This window comes from Teleopsis dalmanni, chromosome 2 (assembly GCF_002237135.1).
Source record: "Teleopsis dalmanni isolate 2A chromosome 2, ASM223713v2, whole genome shotgun sequence".
Classification (NCBI taxonomy): domain Eukaryota; kingdom Metazoa; phylum Arthropoda; class Insecta; order Diptera; family Diopsidae; genus Teleopsis; species Teleopsis dalmanni.
Window position 1 is genome coordinate 94,448,582 of NC_051847.1, and position 21,972 is coordinate 94,470,553.

A 21,972-nucleotide genomic window follows, 5' to 3' on the forward strand; every position below is an offset into this window, starting at 1 on the left:
ACGCGAATGTGGTCCAATATAAGTCCATTAATGTTGAAATGTCCAAGACGAAACTACAGCAAAGTTAACTAATTAAGCATAGAAACTATTTTAAACATCATAAAGCCACAATTTTTTTTTAGAACAAATTAAATGACAGATATAATGTAGAAATATACATTCACTTCCATATAATTACGTAGTTATACATGTTTTCATTAATAAATTCATCTTAGCATATGATAATTCCTCCAGTCATAAGGCAAGCATTATAGTTTTATAAGTTTTAATTTTATATTATGCTAAGACTTAAAGTATTTAATTTATATGTTTTATACAACAGGTGCCTATTCCTTAAGAAATATTTTTTAATTAAATTGTTTTGTTAATAAAAGAAAAAGTGAATAACGAAGTGGTTATTAAACTATTTTGTTCTCTAATCTAATTAAAATATTATAATTATATGTACAATTACAAATTTTAATCAAATATATATTATATGATATTAATAAATATTTAACCAAATCAATCAAAGTGGCTTTTATTTACAATGGTAGTAAAATTGTAATTTTTAAAAATTACAATTTAATTTCAATAAATTAACTAAATTTTTCTTTTTGTTCTTTCTTTGCTATTCGAACCCTTCTAACTTAAAAAAATAGCTACTTGGTGGTTGTGATAAGAAGCGTAGCTTTCGACAAAAATAATTAACTTTACAATTTAATTGTAATTTAAATTAAAATTAACAAAAAATTTTTTTTTAAATATTTCTTCAAAATGTAATAAATATATAATAATATAAAATAATATACATAAGAAAGATTAAATATTTTCGACGAAATGGACAACAATACCAATTCAACATCAAACGAGTTAAAGGTTCGTCGAAACTCAACGAATTAAATAGATTTGAGCGTCTTATCGTACCAGCAAATCATTTAGAAGCTTAAACTATATAAACTAAACTACTTAAACTACATCTAAATCATCACACATTCCCAGTGTGTTACTAACAGGTCCACCTATAAAATAGAATAGATCTGATGATTGGCATCAACTCGAATAAACATTATGTATACTTATGTATATACGAGTGTGCTTTGATAAGTCAGTGACTTTTTGAATAAAACAAATTTTTTTCAGCAAATAAACATTTTATTTTTCTACATAATCACCTTTTAGCTCGATACATTTAGTCCAGCGTTTTTATAATTTTCTTATTCCCTCCAAATAATAGGTATTCTCAAAGCTCTCGACTCAAATCTCTTACCGAACAGTCATTTCTTTAGGTTTGGAAATAGAAAATAGTCGCAGGGGACTAAGTCTGAAGAATATGCTGGATGGGGTTTGTCTCCCAATTCGTGGATTTTGGCCACGAATGCTTAATCAGCACACGAAATTTACTTTTTTCCATTTTTGTAAAAATTCACGAGGTTGTCTGCTTTCAACGGCTATCAAACACTAACTGAACGATGTAGCTTGCTCAAAATTAGAAAGTTGCCCACTGGTGGATTACAGCTGAGTAACTGCACGGGAAATTCAAAAAGTCACTGACTTATATGTAATTATATATATATATAAATAATATATACTGATATAATATATAATTAAATATTTATATAATTTATATAAATAATAAGTAATAAAAGAAATAAGCATTTAATAATATAATAATAAAAATTTTATTCAAAATAATTGTATTATTTTTCTATCAAATACTTTCTATGTAATCCAGAAACTTTTAAATATTTATTGAAACGGTTTTTTCAAAAGGTTGATTTTATGTAAATTCCCTTTTTAAGTGGGAAGAAAGGGTATTTAGAAAGACAAAAATATATATACTACTATATATTCGCAGCAGGTTTCCTGAAAACATGAAATTTCTATCTCTCAAAATAAAAACTTTTGTGAGTCCCTTAAAACCTCAATTTTTGAATTTTAACTCGTCTTTTCCATCAAAAAGTGGGATTTTCAAATATTCCTTAAAACGGTATTTTCTTACAGGTCAATTTTAATAAAACTCTTTTTTATGATAGAAGCAAGAGAATTTAGAGGAGCATATCTGAGACAAAAATGTTTATCTAGTTATTTGTAGCAAATTTGCTAAACACATGAAAGTCTTATCCCTCAAAATAAAATTTTTTAATAACCCTTTAAAACCAATTATTTTAACCAATTATTGTTAGAGACTCAGATATATAAGGTAAAAAGTGGTTGCAAATTTGAGCTCACCAAACTCATATTAATCTAATACCACCGATAAATTATTATTATTAATTGTTGCAGAGTGTGATAAATTGTTTATTAATTAGTTTATAATTGAATTTATAATCGAAATTGACAAATCGAAGATATAACGTTTAAGACCCATTTTTAGATACAAATTCGGTTCATTGAGGGGAAGTACGACAATCAGAAAACGTACAATTAGTTCGTGAGTGAGGCTTCCGATTGTTTATGAAATGTTCTGTAACAATGACGGGGCTAATCCAACAGCGGTGATCGGTGACATAAGCATTACGAGGCTGTTTTTTATATTATTGCTAATCAAATTATACTAAATAAAGTAAAAACTTGCATTATTAAAGATAGGCGAAAAGAAATTATTTTTTACTTATAGAATTACTATTGCATTTTATAGAATTAATGTATTAAGATTTGTATATTAACATAACTAATTATATACAATATAATTCAACATTTAGTTCAACATGATTAAATAAAATTATTTTTCCTCGTCTAAATATACATATTTAAATTTTAATTAATATGTAAAACGTTTTTGCGGGGCCATTGTGATTGCGATATTGTCAGAGGTCACTGACGCCTAATTTCTCCAATGTTCCACAATAACAACAATCACAAACAGTTTCAAATCTTAATTTTATATACTTTTAATATATGATATTCGATTAGATTTTACATTAATTACGAAATACTATTATAATAAATATAATAAATAACAGTTCCAAACGTATAAACTACTGAAACTCATATTTGGGGACTTAACTCAACTGTATCTAACTCAACAAATTCCTCAAAATAGAAACTTAGATATAGGAATTTAGTGTTAATCATTTCTTCTATGATTTCATTCTAATTACTTCTCCAGAAATTTTTATTGGTGACATCAAATTTAGTGAGTTTTGTAGTTTCGCATTACTTTTTGTTGAACTTAGGATTATTATTATTAATTGGGAGAGATCTCACATTGGTAACTAAAGATCTATTGTGTCCTCATTATTCTTCAATTTTCCGACTTTTTTTCATCATCTCATATGAGATGTCCATTTGAATTATTTTTCTAAACTTGCATTGTATGATATCAGATCAACGAATGATATCATATATCATACGAATGAGCATATGAACTAAACAGAACTAGTCGGATTGTATAGTCAATTACAGATTTGAAGCATATATTACGAATAGTTTCCTATGACATAATGCTTTGCACGGCTATTGCACAGGGTTCGAAATTCACTAAAACATTTTGTGGAAACACTAACTTTCCACAACGGAATTAAAGGTCATTTAGAGTTGTTAATACCTATTTAGGGATTAATTTTGATACAGTAGAACATTAACATTGAGTAAACACATAGTTAGGTTCAGTTTCAATAGCAGCTTTGTTACACCGCAGATTAGGGCTGTTCATACGCAGACCACAGAGGCCTCCCAAAGGACCGTAGTGGTCAGTGTATTAACAACGCTGAAAGGCACAACCTCTCCAATTCGAATGAAAGAAATTGATAAATCTCTAAATTTTTACAATTCCACAATTTGTCAGAACAGTGAGAACAGGGATCCTGAAAATTTTTAATCTTCTATTGGCTAAAGATGTGCATTGACGAAGTAGACGAGTAGACGAAGTCTTCTAGCATGTTTTCCTAGTACTGAACAGTTCCATTTTAGTTGAAACAGCTGACTGGTACATTTTTTGTCCAGTTTAGACCACGTAGATTTTCGGACCTGGCAGGTTTTTTTAGAAGTATGTAAAAACAGAAAACTCTAAGCTGTTAAGCTATAGTGGCTTTTCAACATAAAATTCTCTTTAAGACTAGACTTTAAAGTTCTCCTAATAACAGCATGTTCTCATCAATTTGGTCTTATTGTATTCAATGTATGGCAATGCAAATTCTTCAAATTTATTATTTACCCTATATTCTGCAAAGGCTCAGTCAAATATATTAAGAGTAGACACTAAAGATGTTCAAGTAGCTATGTTTAAATTAGAATTTTGGGCATAGGCACATTTAAAATTAGGCAGAAATACGTCCATAGAAAAAGGATAACACACGTTAACTCTTTAGCTAGAAAAACTTACTTTTACATAGTATATTTGCGACCTAAAAGATCGTACCGACGTGCCATTAGTCAAAACTAAACTTTCTTATTACTGATAATTATTGTCCGCTACACTCTTTTCCTTGTTCCCTTTACTGATGCCTGATCTGTCTGCCAAAGGATATATAATCATTACACTACGTATTCATAGAGCATATATTTTTTATTTTTTCTAACTTAATTATATTTAACTAGACGACCTTAAAATATGGATTACTTGTTATAGTTAACTTGTAATTATGTTCACGTAATATAAATTTGTAATACGTATATATATGCCAGTAGATGAAAAATTTAAATACTTAGTGTTAGTCTCTTAGTCTCATGTTTTTTCTTTGTTGTATTACATTACATAAGTTTACTGAATTTTTCTATTCAAAACTAACAACAATTTATCAAATCTTAAAGCTAGTATATTATATTTTATTTTATGTACCACTGTAGTAGGTAATATTACATTATCACTAATAAGTCACAATGTAATAAGTAGCTTTTAAATATATTGTGACAGATTATTATGAGTCTACATCATAATATTATTAAGAACAATTATTGTTAGTCTCTAAGGGAGAAGATTCAATAAATAATTTTAATGTAAAAAAAAGATATACTTTGGAGACACGTTACTTCGAAATAAAGTAATTTTTACCAAAATTTATTTTTTTTATGCTTATATTTATTTGCTTCATTTTATAAATCGTAAACATCAATATTAAATAGTGCGCGTTATATATTAATCTCAATAATATTTTGTATTAATATTACGAATACATACATATATGAATACTCGTTATGTTAAGGTTAAAAGTAAATTTTAATTGAAACTGGAAGAACAGTTAGGCCAACATTTTAAAATTGCTTAAGCAAATGCGTAATATTACAACCTATCCTATGTATTGTAGGTTTCAATACAATATTTGCTCATTTTTTGGTAAACTTTTAGTCATTAATGGGAATTTGTTAGTAGTATCTTTGTGTGAAATAACAAAACTGTATATAAAAACAAAAGTTCCTTGCTTTCTATTCATGATACACCACCAATGTTTTGACTGCTTTGGCAATAAAATACGCACATTCACGTACTTCTTTGCCACACTTTTCCGCAGCAGTTTTATCCTCCGAATCAAAAGATTTCTGAAGGTTCTCACATTCACGCTGGAGAAGCACATTGTAATGCGTTAAGCTCTTCAAGGTTTCATTTACAGTCGCACTGCAATTGGTCTGTAATAAGAGAGTTAATAAAAGTTAATGATTCGTTTTTGAAAATAAGCAAGAATTCACTTACAGTTGTTGTAAAGATGGCCATGAGTTCCATGACAGCAGCATGTATACGTTCTGCGCAAGGTACAATCGCTTCTTTATTTGATGCATCTCGCATGGTAACAATCAATTCTTTTAGACAACGTGCGACTAAATCGGTGCGACGTTTAACCTCATCAGCGAAATTAGTCTGTGATTTATCTGCCTGCATTTGATACATGCTCGTTGTAGTGCGACAGACCTCACCAGCTTTACCGGTTGCGTTTGTAAGTCGCCTCTCATACATGCTAGCAGGTCGTTTAATGGTCGACTGATTGGAACTCGTTGCCGAGGATGAAGAAGATGAATTTGAACCAACTACACTACTGTTTTCAAGCGGCAACGAGTGCGGTTCGGGGTGCTCATTTTCACTACCATTTAAATCAATGCGTCTATGGTACAGCAAAACATAATGGTGCATAGGAATTGCATTTGATTAAATAAAAAAAATAACAAAAAAAATAAAAATTTAAAATAAAAAATTACAAATCACAAATCGAAATATGTTTAAAATAGAAATAATATAATAAATAAATTAATATGTGATATTCATAATTGAAATAAAAAGGATAATTTAAATAAGCTCACAGTGGTTCATCGTAAACACTTGTTGCATTTTGCGGCACATTGGAAAATTTGGACTTTAAATGTGAATTTTCAGTTGAAAGCTTTTGTACTTCAGTCTTTAATTGATTTATTTCGGTAACATATTTATTAATTTGTTTCCGTAATGTTTCCATTTCTACTTGTGATTCTTGTGACGTATTCGGTGATGACTACGGAAAATAATAAAAAATACAAATAAATAAATAAATAAATAAAAAATAAACAAAATACAATATTAAGAATAAAATAAAATTAAAATAAAAGAGTAAATATTAAATAGCAAATAAAAATACTTTATAAATAATCAAACACTTTAAGAATTTTAGTCTTCTAAACTAAGCAATTTATAAAAATTTTATAAAAAATAATAAATAATAACTGCAGAATTATAATTCTAAGCAAAAAAACGTTAAAACAAATTTTAATTTAATGTTAAAAATTTTATTATATTTGCTTATTGCATTAAATAAAAATTTATCATTTACGACATACAACAACATACATAATAAAAAATGACCCGATTTATTATGAAAGCATGTTATTAAGATTATTAAGTCTTACACATAATTACAGTTGTCCCTATATATATAATGAATCATAACATTACTTCTAATATTACAAAGATGCTTTTACTTTTGTATTATAACATTGTAAGTAATATATTTACTAGTGATTGACACAATAGATGGCGCTATTAATTTAAGTCTAATTAATATATAACAATTATATATCTGAATAAAAAGAAGAGTTAAAAATCACATTACTATTGAATAAAATTAATATAAAATAATCTTATATATACACATAATAAATCTTAAAAGCAAACTATATGTATCTATCTATATGGGCCCAACTACGCAGACGAGTACCAACTCGTTTTACTGTTATTGCTAAACAGTTTTTACTAGAATGTATATGTGTTATACCCATTCTTTGATACTTTCAAGTATTTCCCTTATATTAATGTACCATCCAACCTATGTTTCTGATATTAACATGAGCCCACATCTAAAACTTTTGAAGAATACTTCTTAAGGTTTTTTTTTTAAAGCTATTTGTCTTTTCTACAATTAGAAAAAAAATAAAAACATTTTGATTTTTTAAACTCAAATAAAATAAAAACTGTCGACAATCTTCTGTGTTTGAATTTTTAAATCAACGCGATGCCAATTTTCCGGGTAGGCACATTTAACAAGGGTTTATAGTAGAATTAGCTATTTCGAGAAACTTTTATTACACTTTTTCTTTTTTTTATTTGGCACAGTCCAGAGTGAACCTTGGCCTCCCTAGAGGGTTGCATAGCGGTAAAATTTTTTTGCTGTAAGGTTACTGGCCTTGCGATCAACCCCCAACCTGGAGGGCCAGATCTCCTTATTACTAATCTGGAGCTAGGATTGGTTTTTAGTACTTAGAGAATTTCCGCTCAACTTTTTTCACGTTTTCAGGTTATACCGTTGCTATTCCTACGGTATATTGTGCGGATATAATTAACTTTACGACATATCGAGATTTGAAATTTTAAACACTTCGACGGATCTACCAATGATATCTTGAAAACTAAACTATATTGACATAAAGCGTGTTGTGTAAAGTTGAGAATAGTTGCCTTTAACAAAATTCAATGTCTTTAATCTCTATAATAAAATTTGTATTCTATAAGCAGCGTATAGATTTTGTAAGCTTAAGTTCTAAGATTGTGGGCCCATATCAGTATTAAGACTATAACTCTACTCTCTCAATTAACAGAACCGTGATAGATCGCTTTTATAATAATTTTTTTAAACAAAAGTGATATTATTTTCATAAGAAAATTATGGCAAAAACTATAAAAAAATAGCAATTATCGAATCTTTATCGAATTTGCGATAATAATAGAATATATTGTTTTTACAATATTTTTGCATGGTAAAAATGATAGAAAAATGTTAGCTATAGAATATTCATCGAATTTCCAATGTTCTGATAATTGGAACTATCATTATTATAATAGTTTGCGATACAATATATTATTTTATAATAACTTTTTAGGTAAACAAAATGATAAAGATAAAATTTATCGCTAGTACGATATTAAAATAAGCTCATTTTAATTTTTAATTAAAAAATATATATCAAGCTTTTTACGTAGTGATATAATATTAATTTATTAAGATTAATGTTAATAAAAATTTTAAAAATTCATTGAAAGTCGTTCTTTTCTTTTTTAATATTGTGTTATTAATTGTAAATTTCACTATTTCAAGCAAAATAAAGTTTATTTAATCGTTAAATATTTAAAAATATTTGCTTATTTTTATTATTGTTAGGGGATGTTGCTCTGCGACTATCAGGTCTATTGTGCCCCCTTCTGGGCTTAGAATAGGTCTTTAAGCCCTGTTGCGTCAATAAAAAGTAGTATAGAACCTACTTTACAGAGTTTTATTGCCTCTTCCGTAAGAATATACATTCCTAGGAGCCTATTTCGTATGTGCAATAGCGCAGGGCATTTTAATAGCACATGAAAATATTTGCTTACAAAATAAAACAAAAATTTATTATTTATGACACGTAATTAATTATCACAAATTTTGTAATGTTTTTGTGAAAAAAAACTTATATACGATATTTTCGTGAAAAAAAATTATCACATATTCGATAAAATTCACTAGTTCTTAAGATTCAGTCCTTTTTCATGAAGAATCGATATCATTTTTGCGAGTTGGGTTAATTGTGTAGGTGTACGGACCCACCACATTGAAGATTAAATAGCAAATTATATATAATAAATTTTCACTCAAAATAAAAATATTATATTCTAGAAATGCAATATCTTTACAACATTAACTTAAATTTAAAAAGCTTAATGTATATGCAATTAATATTAATAAAAAATTTTACATATGCTTTTTTATAATAACACATTTAGTATATTATTTCTTGACTAATCTAAACTAGATCCACTTATAAATTATATTTATAATTTTATATTGGCATTTATCCAAAACTATTATTAAGTTTGAATATTTTTTGATGCATATAATTTACCTGATGCGCGATTGGTGGAACCGCTGCATAATCATCATCACTTGCAACTGGGTCGTAAATTGGCTCATCATCCGACAAGTTAGGATCATGTTCACTGGTATTGAATGCTGTTGTCGTTTGTGGAGCATAACATACACTTGTGTTTGCCTCTAAAGGTCGAAGATTTGCCATATTTTGACGCCGACGCGCATCGACTAACACATCCGTTAGTAGTCCAGCAAATTCAGAACGACTAAATCGTGCTAATTTCTGACGGCCCTAAAAATAAACACAACAAACTCATAGTTAAAATAATTTTAAAAATAATTAAATGATTTACTTGATTGCGCGTTGCACTCAGAAATGGATTGGCTGGTAAAAATGGCACAGCAGCATTTTCTGCATTCATTGTTGATGTCGCCCAAACTAATTAAAATTTAAAAACAAAATTATTCATATACATAGGGAAGAGAAGTGTATTTTAAAATCTTAATTAAACACGTACTTGCTTCATTCTCACGTCGATCTACTTCATCGTACAAATCCATTACTAATTCTTCAAACATCTTATTTGGCACTAGTTGTAATTTTCCCCTGGCGATCTTTAACTGCTCACTTATATCTGCATTGCTTAACTCCGGTATAACGAGATGCCGACCAGACTAAAGACGAAACGACATTATTCCTTATATAACATATGTAGAACAACATTAATACATACCGCATGATCTGGTTTTTTCCCTCCCAGAAACATAATTATACGATCTGTTACATCGTACATGGCATCCAATAAACGCTCCGCTATTGTACTATGATTATTAGCTTTTGCGACCTCTAACGGCGCTAAGCCATTGCCATCTATTGCATTGATGTCTGCGCCGTATACGAGCAGTAATTCAATTTGTGATGCTTGTCCGAACTTGGCTGCTACATGTAATGGTGTTGAGCATTTTTCTTCGTGATAGAAATTGGGATCCGCACCCTGCACTAATAAACGCAATGACGTTTCCAAATTGCTAGTACGTACACTGGCATGCAGTTGTTTACTTAGCTCTTGACCAAGATTCACTCCGTTACTGCACACGTTGTCTTCGTCTTGATAATTGGGCTTGAGAACAAAACTCAAATTTATATGCTTTGCTTTTATAAATTCCGTTTTGGTGGGATCTAATGCGTCTTTAGGGCTTGGCTTACGCAAACGTGTTGCACCCTTAGTACTAGTATTTGTTTGTCCATCAAGCAAATGATGTTCCCAAACGCTATTGGCACGAGTGTTCAGTGAATTGACAAAATTTAAAACTGATGGTTCCCAAATGCCTTGCCGCAAGGACTTCACAATAGATATATGACGTCCCAGGCTACGATGTACAGAACAGCAATCGGAGCACAGTAGTATGCCACGATTTATCGATGCCCATGATGGATCTAAAATCATAAATGTTAGCACAGCACTTTCATTAAATCAAAGTAACCGAAATAAATACCAGAAGCACCGCAATCGCCACAAACGTCCGCCTGCAACCGAGATTTGCTTCGCAACATTTTGTTGTGCCTTGTAGCAGACTTTTTATCCGCGCCACAAGCGTTACTGTTCGTAGTGTTGTCAGTAGACTCAGAGGTTGGCGCTAAAAATAGCTTTTTATGGGATTCCACTATGCTACTTGCGAAACACATTCATGCTGTTTAATACTGCCCAGCCTAAAATACGAACTTACGTCAAATTGGATTATGCGACTGTGTACAGAATCCGTGCTTTATTGAGTAAATCGTTTCCAGCTTCCTCGACTTATAACGTAATGCAAATGAGCAACAATGAAACCAATTAAACGCTAATTAATTTAATTAATCTTTGTGCTACTTTTACTAGTTTTCAGAGAACTATATCGAACTATGATAACTCTATGCTGACTAAAATAATGCAATTCTTGACTTTCTTTTACGCGACATTTCACATTCTCTATTGTTCTTTGGTGTTTATTTCTATTTTTGTTTGTAACTAATTTTAAGGTGGATGTACAGCAAAAAATGTTATGTTTCTGTTCAATTCACAATAGTTTATATTTTATAAGAAATATTAAATTCTTGCGATCCAGACAAATGGAACTAATGTGTTCATTTGTTTTGGATAATTTGTTTTTTTGAATATTTTTAAAGAGAGAGTAGTCACATTCAAAATGAAATATATTCTTATATATTCTACTATAACTATAATATAAATATATTATACTGTACATATTTGTTTAGTTTTGTTTAAGATTTTTATTTTATATATAACTTTTCAAGAAGCATATTGTAATAAAACAATGATATATATAAATTATTTAAGATTGCTCGTTTTTATTGTCGTATTTTCATTAGTATAATCACCACATATTTACTAAAAATCTGTTTATATATAATTTCGCAAATGAAATTTATAATTTTAAGGTTATAATTTTAAGGTTAGAATGAAATTAAGGAAAATGACTCTAATTTCGTTAAAACGAAAGCTGAAATTAAGGAACATTTTGAATGTAACTATGTGTAAGATATATTTTAAGCAAAAGATAAAGTTGAGATAACGAAAAAGGGGCATTTTTTAAATAAATGTCAATGAAAGCTGATTTTAATAAAACCGGGAAATATTTTTAAAGTAGTGTAAATGTTTAAATTTAAATATAGAGAAAGAACTGTAACTGTTATTAATATAAAATAGAGTGAAAAATAATAATTCCCATACGTGAAATTCACTAAAGCCAACAAAACTACGAAAAGTCATCCTTTATAGTTATAATATTCAATTTTAAAACTTTCCTAGATACAAATAGTGTTTCGAGTATGTAATTTTTAACATTCCATTTGTAAACAAAAAACATATGATTTTCCTAATTTGGGGTAGTATGAACACTTTCGGAATTAACTTAATTTCATATTTCCGAAATTAAGCAAATTTGACTGTCTGAACATAGCAATAGTTTGTTAGAATTATTCTACACAATTCTACTATTGTGAATTAGTAATTTAATTTTAACTTAATTTTGTATAAATTACAATTGAATCATAATTTTAGATATCAGATTTCTTTATGAAATTGAATTGTAATTTTAAGTTTATTTTGTAGTAAAGTTAAGCAAATAAAGCATAATTATGTTGAACATTAGAATAATAAATTAATCGAAACTGTGTTCAATACCTGATTAAAGCTAGTTAGCTGGCAACTCAAATAAATTATAACATATTTGAATTGAAATTAGATAATGTATTGTAGCACTGAACTGAATATAATAACCAGCGAATGTTGCTCAATTGTGCGCATTGCTACTGAAATTAATTCTTTGAAACATATTTTTGACACCTCTTTTCAGACATTTTTTAACGTTGTTCATTTCCGCTACCAGTGACTATAGCTTAGGATCATGTTATGATTACCGTAACGTGACTACATAGCCTACATGACTACATGACCTTTATAGCACATTCACACTGTCTCATTTATACGACACTAATGAGAATGATTTACCATACAAAAATTTTTCATATAAATGAGCTCATTATCAATAAATCAGCTCATTTAAGGCGAAATATGTAAACAAAGGCACTGAGGCAGTCATTATTAATAATATCTTTGTTTTTATTAATTGAATATGTAATTGATATATAAAATGTATATCAATGATTTAATTTATCAATTGTATTTTTAATTATTTTGTATAATATATTATATATTATATCAGCTGCATAAATGAGATCATTATGAATGTTTACTCAATAATATAAATAAGCAAGTGCCTAAATGAGACAGTGTGAATGTACTATTAGTCGTTCTTCTGCATTACGATCACTTATGCAGTGTGAATAGGTTATTGGGAAGCAAATAAAATCAGCTGATTTATGAAAACGTTAAATTTAAAATTTTTTGCCAGATGAAAAGTTAGTAAATCAAAATAAATAGATAATAAATTTAATAATGTAAAGAAACAAATATTTTTTAAATAATTTAATAAATTTTGTTATTGTAATATAATATTTTAAATATTATATAGGACCCTATAATCAGACCCTATAGTTTGCATCTAATAAAACAACAAATTCCTATAAGGAAAAAAAATAAAAATGATCTCCTATAAAAAAAATCTCCTATACTCCAGAAATATATAGAATGGAATATTTCCTGATGGATAACTTATAAGTTATGTCGGTATTCCGGCGTCTGCGATAAAAATTGTTCAAAGTGTTGAACTACATTTTGTCGCCACCTAATCCAACCAATGAAAGGATGAACATTGGTATTGTAAGACAAGTAAAAGTGACGAATCGCATTGTTACGCATAATTCAAAGTATTGAACTGCATTTTGTCGTAATCTAATCGGTACAAAGCTGGATATTATTGATGGGGATGGGTTCTATAGTTAGAAAAATCTGACACTTCATAATCATTTCATTCGGATGTTTTGATATTTATTATTCTGGAAAGGCAAGTATTAAAAACGATTTTACTGGCTATGTTGGAGATGCTAATATTTACACAGAGTTTGTCAAATTATTCTCGCAAAGGAATTGAGCTCTTAGAATGCGTTGTAGTGGGAAATATGTGTGTATGGAAACAAAAAAGTCCTTAATCTGCTGTTGTTATAATAGCCTGTGAAGTTTATTTGGCAGATAATATAAAAGAAATTATATACGAATACATAATTCCTAGATGAATAGAAGGAATTACATATACGGATACATAGATTCGGAATAATGTTTAATATAAACCTCCCACCCAATCCTTCCACATTCTCTTTCCTCTCCCTTAATCTCCCCTAACCTCTATCCACCCACTTCCATACTCATGTAATCGTCTTGTGTATTCTGTCGTTATCTGCCTACAGGTCTCAGCGGATTACAACAACAACGAATACATAGGTTAGGATACGGTTCGGTAAACGAAGTGTGAAAGAAGCGAGGATTGTTTAAGAACAAGAATGGATTAGTGATGGTTGGAATCATTTATCTATTCGTTACTCATTATATAATGCAAAAACTACAGTAATTGGCGCCAGATTGTATATGTAGTTTCCTGACAACTTTAAATATTGATCTCTCAAAAAGTAAGCTATTCGGCATATACCGTACAGGAAACGGTTGTTCAAGTAACTGACTCTACTACAATACATTATCGAATGGATGAGTCCAAAAAATCATTGAATAAAATATCCGAATTATTAATATTAAAGGATTCACTTAAATTCGAATGGATTTTTTCATTTCCTAAAATATTGGTTGGCGTCACATAGGAAGAAGTGCTCTTATGTTCAATTTGATAAATGAAAAGTTTTCTCTCAAAATTATTTTTCAAAATTTATTTCATATATTTTGACAATATTATCATCACCACAGCTTGCCAAATGAAACACATTTTTGTTGTGCTCATTGGATGTTCCAACATTCTGTGGCCTGAAGTGTAAGCGTTTCACTGTAGAGTGATGAGCATCGCTGCAAAAGAAGATACATAAATATAATTGTCTTGTCGATTTCACACTTAAAATGTAGAAGGTACTTACGAATTATTTAGTTCTAGTAAAAGCGTCCAAGTGGTGTCATACTTATACACTTTAATTAACCCAGATTCGAATCCAATTGCCACTGCGTAGGCGTTGTCAGTTAACTTTCTTTTACCAAAAGCAACTGCAGTTATAGACGCATTTTTATGCTCTAAGATATCCAAAGCCTTCCAGCTGTTGAGACTACTTTCTTGATTTTGTTCCGTTTTAGGCTCGGATTTGGTCCATATAACTGCTTTTCCCTCACGCGAAGTTGTGACGAAATACTTCTCATCATGTGACCAATCGCAGGACCAAATAATTCGTGTGTGTACGCCATTAGTTTTGTCCGTTTGCGCGGTTAACGTGTACACTGGCAAAGCTTCTTCAGGACGGTTGTGACGCTCAAAAAGTGACCAGCGCCTATCGCGAGATACTGATAGTAAATAACGTCCCTCGGGGGAGAAACGCAATTGAGTGACCGTAAGGTTATGTGCGGGTAGATTTTGTATTTTTTTCCAAGTCTCTGCATTCCTAGATTTAAAAACATATAAGTATTATTTAGTTTCCTTATGAAATCTAGCTTGCGTACCATAGAATGATTCCCGCATGTTCAGTATTTGTTGCGCGACAGGAGGAAGCGATAATACGATTATCTGGCGTACTAGTTAGTGCGTATATTTCATATCCATGTCCGTAGAGTTTTTGAGTTTCAGGCCAGAGTGTGTTTTGCATGAGGGTTTCTTCTTGTGGTGGCTGCTCGAAACTGACGGGCACGAAGTAGTTTTCTGGGTATTCATCCTTCACATGTCTTTTCTCGGTTGGATTTTCTGTTTCATACACTGCTTTGTTAGAGAGTCCCAAAGATGGTACTGAGGCACCCTTAGGCAAACCTGTGAAGTGAATGTAAACAAACTAGTTTTTTATTTCATATGTGATGAGTGTTAGGGATAAGTACTTGATAATAAGGTCTCGCCTTCCTTGTCATCCGTGCAGCGTGTAATATGTCTGAAGTTTTCTATGAAGTTAGCAGGCGCTTGGAAAGTTCGTACAATTTTTTCCTCACCGCAACTGGCAAATTTATAACGTGATAAAATAGTCACGGCTTGCATATCATAGCCATGCACCTGTGGCCTGGCGAGCTCATGCCAAGTGACATTTGTTGCATTATCATCCCGTTGCCATGGTGCGTGTATGCGTGTTGTCTGATCCGCTGATACGGACATAAGGTAAGCTCCGCTCGGTTCCCAATCTATATCCCGCACTTCACCGAAATGTCCACCCACAATAACACTTGGCAGCCACATGTTATCATTTTCTGGTGATTGGGACCATTTGTGAAACGCTCCATGAAAGCTATGGCCTATGATGGATTTACCATCACCTCCAAACTTGGCACCATAAAAACCAAGTGAGTTACCACCCACGTCACCACAGCGTACTTTCTCCATCCACACACCATCCTCAGTAGGTGCCCAAATAATTAATGTTTTGTCAATGGAAGCCGAGAGCAAAAGTAGTTCTGTAAGCGAAGAAAAAATATTACAAGGAAAATCATACCAAAATAGACCACAAACCTTGTTCAGCAGTTTTATGCCAATGCACACCGCAAACCCAGCCCTCATGCCCATACAGCACCGATTCCAAGCTAAAGGCAAACCAAGAGTTTTCTGCCAATTGTAGAATTTTCTCCTCAACCTTTATTTCGCCAGAATCTTCACTCATCAAATTAAATATATCCACTTTGTTCTCTTGCACTTGCGATTCAGTGCGCGGCGCTATGCGCCATAGACGTATAAAATTATCCTGTGAAGAGCTGGCAAGCAGTAGATCATTACCATCATATACAAAGTCCAAGCCACGTACCCAATCTTCATGTCCAATCAGTTGATGCACGGGTTTAAATTGCAATTTTTCATCCACCGGCAGTTGTTCAGCCCATAAAGAAACTTTTGCGTTATCACTGCTGAAAGCTAGCAGCGCTTGTTCCGATTTGGGTAATAGTGTCAGACGCAAAGAGAAACAGAAACCAGTAGATAAGAGTATCGTTTGCAAGCATGCACATTGTGTTCCGTCGAAATTCCATAATTTTATGGTTGAGTCACTGGAGGCAGTTCCCAATAACCAACTCGATCCTTGCCTTTTCACACCTGTTACAGCATTCACACTGCTCTCATGTCCTTCCAGCAAATAACATTTCGGCTCGTCTGCAATGTTTTCCATATGCCATAGAATTGCCAAGCCATCGCCACCGCCAGATAGGAAATATGTTTCCTTTGCTTGCCAACTCTCACGCAGCCACTGCACAGTATTAACGATCTTTTTATGTTTTCTGTAGGTGTGAATTACTTTTGTGGTACATCCTTGATACTGCAAAATTTTTCTTTGTTACTATTAAATAAGATTTTTTATTTATTTTGCTTACATTCGGATCACATATCGCCACTGCGTGTGAAGCACCAAATATGATGAAGCCATTATTACCCCAATCTGCAGCTTCAGTTCGCCGATTGCAGCCAACCGATGTGTAAATATTTCTAAATTTCATTATTGTTGCGCTTTTAATTAAAATACAAATGAAAATATATTTAAGAGTGGAATTTTGTTAAAGCCACTGAGTCAGTAAACATGCACGAAACCAAAACACAACAGAACACATGGTGCATTAAAGCCACTGTACACAGAGATTTTCGTTAACCGCTGTTTGAAAGATTAGCTTTGACACCCACCTTTTAGCTGAACAAGTATAAATGTTATACTATTTTAGCTTATAACGAAGAATGTTTTATGCATACGGTTTTTGTTCACAATATAATACGATATTTGATTTGCTAGAATTTTGCGGACTTTTTTAAAATACGGTCTTTATCAATAAAAATTAATTTAAAAAATTTAAATATGATTAACTTTATTATACACTTTGTGATGTGATTTGTTGAATCAATAATTAAATAAATTAATTATGCATAGTAAATAAATAGTGTGTTGTGCTTATAGGTGTTTGTAAGTTCAATAGTAAGTTAATAGTGCATAGAAGAATTTCTGCCTATCGGTGTTTGTGCGTTTATCCATGACAAAAACCTCAACGCAAGCAGTTTGCAATTAATCGGTTCAAAGACCGTTTTTCTACGATTTTTGCTTTAAAGAAGATTTACTATTCTTTAAATATATATATACTTTACGAGATTTGATAAGTCAAAACTTAAAACTTTAATAATAATTATTAAAATATATAAAATAAATAAATTAAAAGTTTTTGACAATATATTTTTATAAATGGCTTTATATTTTAATCAATAAAATAAAATGTATCTGTAAAATATTAAAAAGTAAATACCTTTTCTCGGTTGGCGTAAACGGAAATTATTGGAAATTATTCCAGACAAACTAAATAGAAAATTAAATTATATAAAAATAAGCATCTAAAAAATAATTTATTTTTTATTTTATAATTAATTATTAAACAATTTTAATTTTTAATAATTTATAATTATTACTTTAAATTATAATTAATTAATTATATTAAATTAATTTATATAAAAATGAGCATCTAAAAAATAGTTTATTTTTTTATTTTATAAATAAAATAAAAATAAAAATTCTTCTAAAAACTATTTCCAATAATATTATTAATTAATATTCTCCTAAAATTATTGTTATCAAGTTTAGTCAGTAGAGATGAGCAGGTCTCGTTTTCTATGTATATTTTAATTAATTGCTAATTTAATTTAATACAATTTAATTAAAATAAATCAATTAATTAATTAAGTTTAATTTTTAAGTATTACATTAATAGAATTTGCAATTATGTTTCTATAATTATTACATATTATCGATTACCTTGCGTAATGAAGTGAAGATTGTGTGTCACGTCTTGATTGGGGATAAATATTTGAGATTAGAAGACGACAAGACAAAAAACGGAAAGAGTAAATTTCCGAATATTAGCAATAAATCTGAAATCTGAAATTGGTTTTTGGTTGCTGGTTTACTGTTTACAATTGACAGTTTAGACAAAGTACAAGAGTTATCACCAGTCGTACCCTTATCTTATCGACCGTAATTAATAATGTTCACAGAACAACAGAAAAAGGGGAAATTCTTGTTGCATTCAAACATGGAAGTTGTTTTCGTTTAATGACGAATTGATAAATCCACCATCAAATTATCTGCTCTAAAGAATTCGTCTGCCAAGGTATTTAAGACGTGAACGCAACTGGTTTTATCATAGTTATTTCGGAGTTTTCGTCAATTGCACGTAGCAACATTTTCGGAAATGAAATCAGCAATCTACGCTTTCGTTGCCATTTTGGCTTTACATTATGTACATGCCATCCCAATGGACTGGAACATACAAGCACCGAGGCCGGTTGGAAGTTTAGGCCAATTCAAGCCACCATCTCGTCCACACCACGAAAATAACGGACCAAAAGTAGAAATTGAGCCACCACCATCATTCATTAGCGAAGTCAATGGTGTTCCCGTTGTCGCCCCTCCAAATGTACCCGAACAGGAAGTTTTTGCAAAACCACCAATTCAAAATGAATTGGAACAACAGAAACCAAAGGAAGATCCAAAACGTCCTGGTGTCGAAGTTGTTATTGTGCCAATCAATGTACAAAAACCCAACCACAAGGAGGAAAAAGAACCAGTTCCAAAATACCCTGCAAAACCACAACAAGAAAGACCACAACACGAAAGACCACACGCACACAAGCCACGCCCAGAAGTACCACAAGCAGAATCTTCTGAAGAAGTGCATTTTGCTGAAAAACCAAACGGCTTCAGACCATTCCAACCAATTCACGAAAGACCACATTTCCACAAGCCACAACCAGAAGTACCAGAAGCCGAATCTTCCGAAGAAGTGCACTTTGCTGGCAAGCCAATTAACTTCAGACCTTTCCAACCAGTTCAATTGTTCTAAGTCTTATAATTTCGATTAAAATGTAAAGCAAAGCTGATATTTAATAAAATCTTGTTTATTTGTTGTGAGAAACTTAAATTTTTGAATGTATTTTTTTAAAACAGTGCTTAAGAAGAAGAAAAATTAGTTTAGAAGATTGTATTGTTAAAGCTTGCGTTCTTCTTGTAAATAAATTAATTTTATGGTTTCTAATTAAAATTCAGGACTCTTCAGTGTATTTACTTAGTTACTTACTTATGTGGCCATAACGACCCGTTACCGGGTTTCAGAGACACGCAGCATGTCTCTCCAGGTGCCTCTGCTGTGTGCGACCCTTCTCCCAATTCTGAGGCAACTTCACGTCTTTCATTGGTGGCTGACTATACGCGACGGGTGCCAAACCTTGTACACAACCCAGATTTAAAGTTCTGGGGGCAGGACCCGCTGTTCACACTATTAGTTCATTACCTAGCCGATGTGCGACCTTGTCGTCCTGGATCCTGGATTGCGCTGTCATTTTCCATGTTAAAATGGAAGACAGAAGACACTTTGCCTTGTGTACTCACTCTAGGGGAAATGCGCTTCTCCCCCTTTTCAGTGTAATGTATCAGAAAAATAAGGACGAAGTCTAGAGTCTCGAATCGCGATATCGATGGTAAATTTATATCAAAACTTTAGTTGTGCTACTAAACAGTTTTGACTTGATTGTCGTTTAGTTTACTTTATTCCTTGTTCATACTCATGGTGTATATAATGAGATTTGACGGAAAGTTTATTGCGGTATTCGATAAATAGTAAGTAAAGAAATAGAGAGAGGTGGTTGTCTGTTAGGCGGTAGTTATTCATATCATATTGTCCTGTTGGCATACGACATAAATCTTGCAAAAATAAAAAGTAAGTTAATTCTCGTTTAGTCGTTTTATAAATATTACAGAATGGATGAATATAAGAACAAATGTAGTGGATTTGACAATACTCCGTGTTTTTAGTTGTCTTGAATTGTTGTAGCCTCAGTTCAAGACTATAATTCACTGCTAATTAGTGTCATATCCCAGATTTCTCGTTTGTATACTGCGCTGATTTTAAGGAGTATAAATGTTGGTTTTATAACCGATTAAAATCGTCGTGATGGCATAGTGAATGTATACTGTAACAACGGCACTAGGGCTTGGAATCAAATATAACAAATGAATTAAATCAAACGTACTTGAAAAAATTTTTTGTGCTTCTGTCTCAGAAATAAAGCTTTAAATTCCTTAGATTCGGAAAAATGCCTACTCTTAAAATCTGCATTGGGGTTTAGCCTCATCTGGTGTCATTACTAATCAAGAGGTTTAAGTCTGGTTTGCTACGCCAGGTTAACCTACCCTAACGTGTTTTAATCTGTTGCTATTAATTCTTTGGTATAATCTATGATGATATTTTCAATTATCAGTTAATCTGGAATATTTCCATTCGATAGATACTGTTGGATTGGAAGCATAGGTACTGAGGTGATCATTCGATTTGATGAAATACTGTTTTCGTCGTCTAAAGTTTTGTGGTTTTTTTTCTTGCCGTAGTCATTGAAGTACTTCTAGATTATTTAAAATACATCACATACTTCGCTCTATAAAAATAAATAACAGAAGTTCTAAGTTACGATGGAGAATCTTCTAAAGAGAATCTGAATGTTATTTAATCATCTTCAATTATTGTGTTACAAAAATATGCTTTCACTTTCTTTTCATTCATAGGAATGGCCTAAATTTCAATGAAGACTACTATTAATAAATAAATTGATAAAAATTATTTTCATAAAATATTATGTGTCGAGTACATTCATTGGTCAATCTAAAAAATAAAATGTATAAATTAATTAAACGTCACTCAGTCAAGTCAACAACACTCAAATAACAGAACAACCTCAGAGGGCAGATGAACAGGAGCTGATACTTCAGATTGTTGGAAGCAGAGGAAACTCTTCCACAAAACAGCTTCGAATGATGAGGGTAGAAATGCTAATTGTGTATTAAAAGCATTTTATTTTTCTGACAACCTTAAATATTTCAAAATATTGTACGATAAAAAAAAACAATGCTGAAAATGTGCACGAGGTCAGTGAATAATAGTGTAATTTCAGGATACAAAATGAATGGCGGAATCCTTTACGGAACGAATTTAAAATGTGAGAATAAATTAAGAGCACTTCTGAAAAGAATATTGCTTAATAGCACGAAAGCTCTAAGGAGTACTAAATATAAAAAATAGATGAATTTGACAGATCTTAGCAAATAAAATTAGGAAGAAAAAAATTTGACTTCTAAATGCTTTGATTCTTGTGATAT

General features: G+C 31.0%; 3 protein-coding genes across 3 annotated transcripts; 1 reads left to right on the forward strand and 2 right to left on the reverse strand.

The window, feature by feature from the left end:
• Nucleotides 1-5,111: 5,111 nt before the first annotated feature.
• On the reverse strand, nt 5,112-10,908 carry LOC119674239 (ARF GTPase-activating protein GIT2-like). Its single transcript, XM_038085366.1, has 8 exons — nt 10,719-10,908; nt 9,956-10,659; nt 9,740-9,896; nt 9,575-9,660; nt 9,256-9,513; nt 6,214-6,401; nt 5,612-6,017; nt 5,112-5,547 (listed from the first exon to the last, which is right to left on the reverse strand). Exons 1-8 carry the CDS (start codon nt 10,906-10,908, stop codon nt 5,347-5,349), a joined length of 2,190 nt encoding a protein of 729 aa, XP_037941294.1. The 3' UTR covers nt 5,112-5,346.
• Nucleotides 10,909-14,544: 3,636 nt separating this feature from the next.
• Nucleotides 14,545-17,404, reverse strand: LOC119674232 (probable elongator complex protein 2). Its single transcript, XM_038085358.1, has 6 exons — nt 17,165-17,404; nt 16,317-17,109; nt 15,698-16,261; nt 15,332-15,632; nt 14,761-15,273; nt 14,545-14,692 (listed from the first exon to the last, which is right to left on the reverse strand). Exons 1-6 carry the CDS (start codon nt 17,285-17,287, stop codon nt 14,545-14,547), a joined length of 2,442 nt encoding a protein of 813 aa, XP_037941286.1. The 5' UTR covers nt 17,288-17,404.
• Nucleotides 17,405-19,015: 1,611 nt separating this feature from the next.
• Nucleotides 19,016-19,666, forward strand: LOC119675093 (pollen-specific leucine-rich repeat extensin-like protein 1). The gene has a single exon (XM_038086281.1). The coding sequence runs from the start codon at nt 19,016-19,018 to the stop codon at nt 19,664-19,666; it is 651 nt and encodes a 216-aa protein (XP_037942209.1).
• The last annotated feature ends 2,306 nt before the right edge of the window (nt 19,667-21,972 follow it).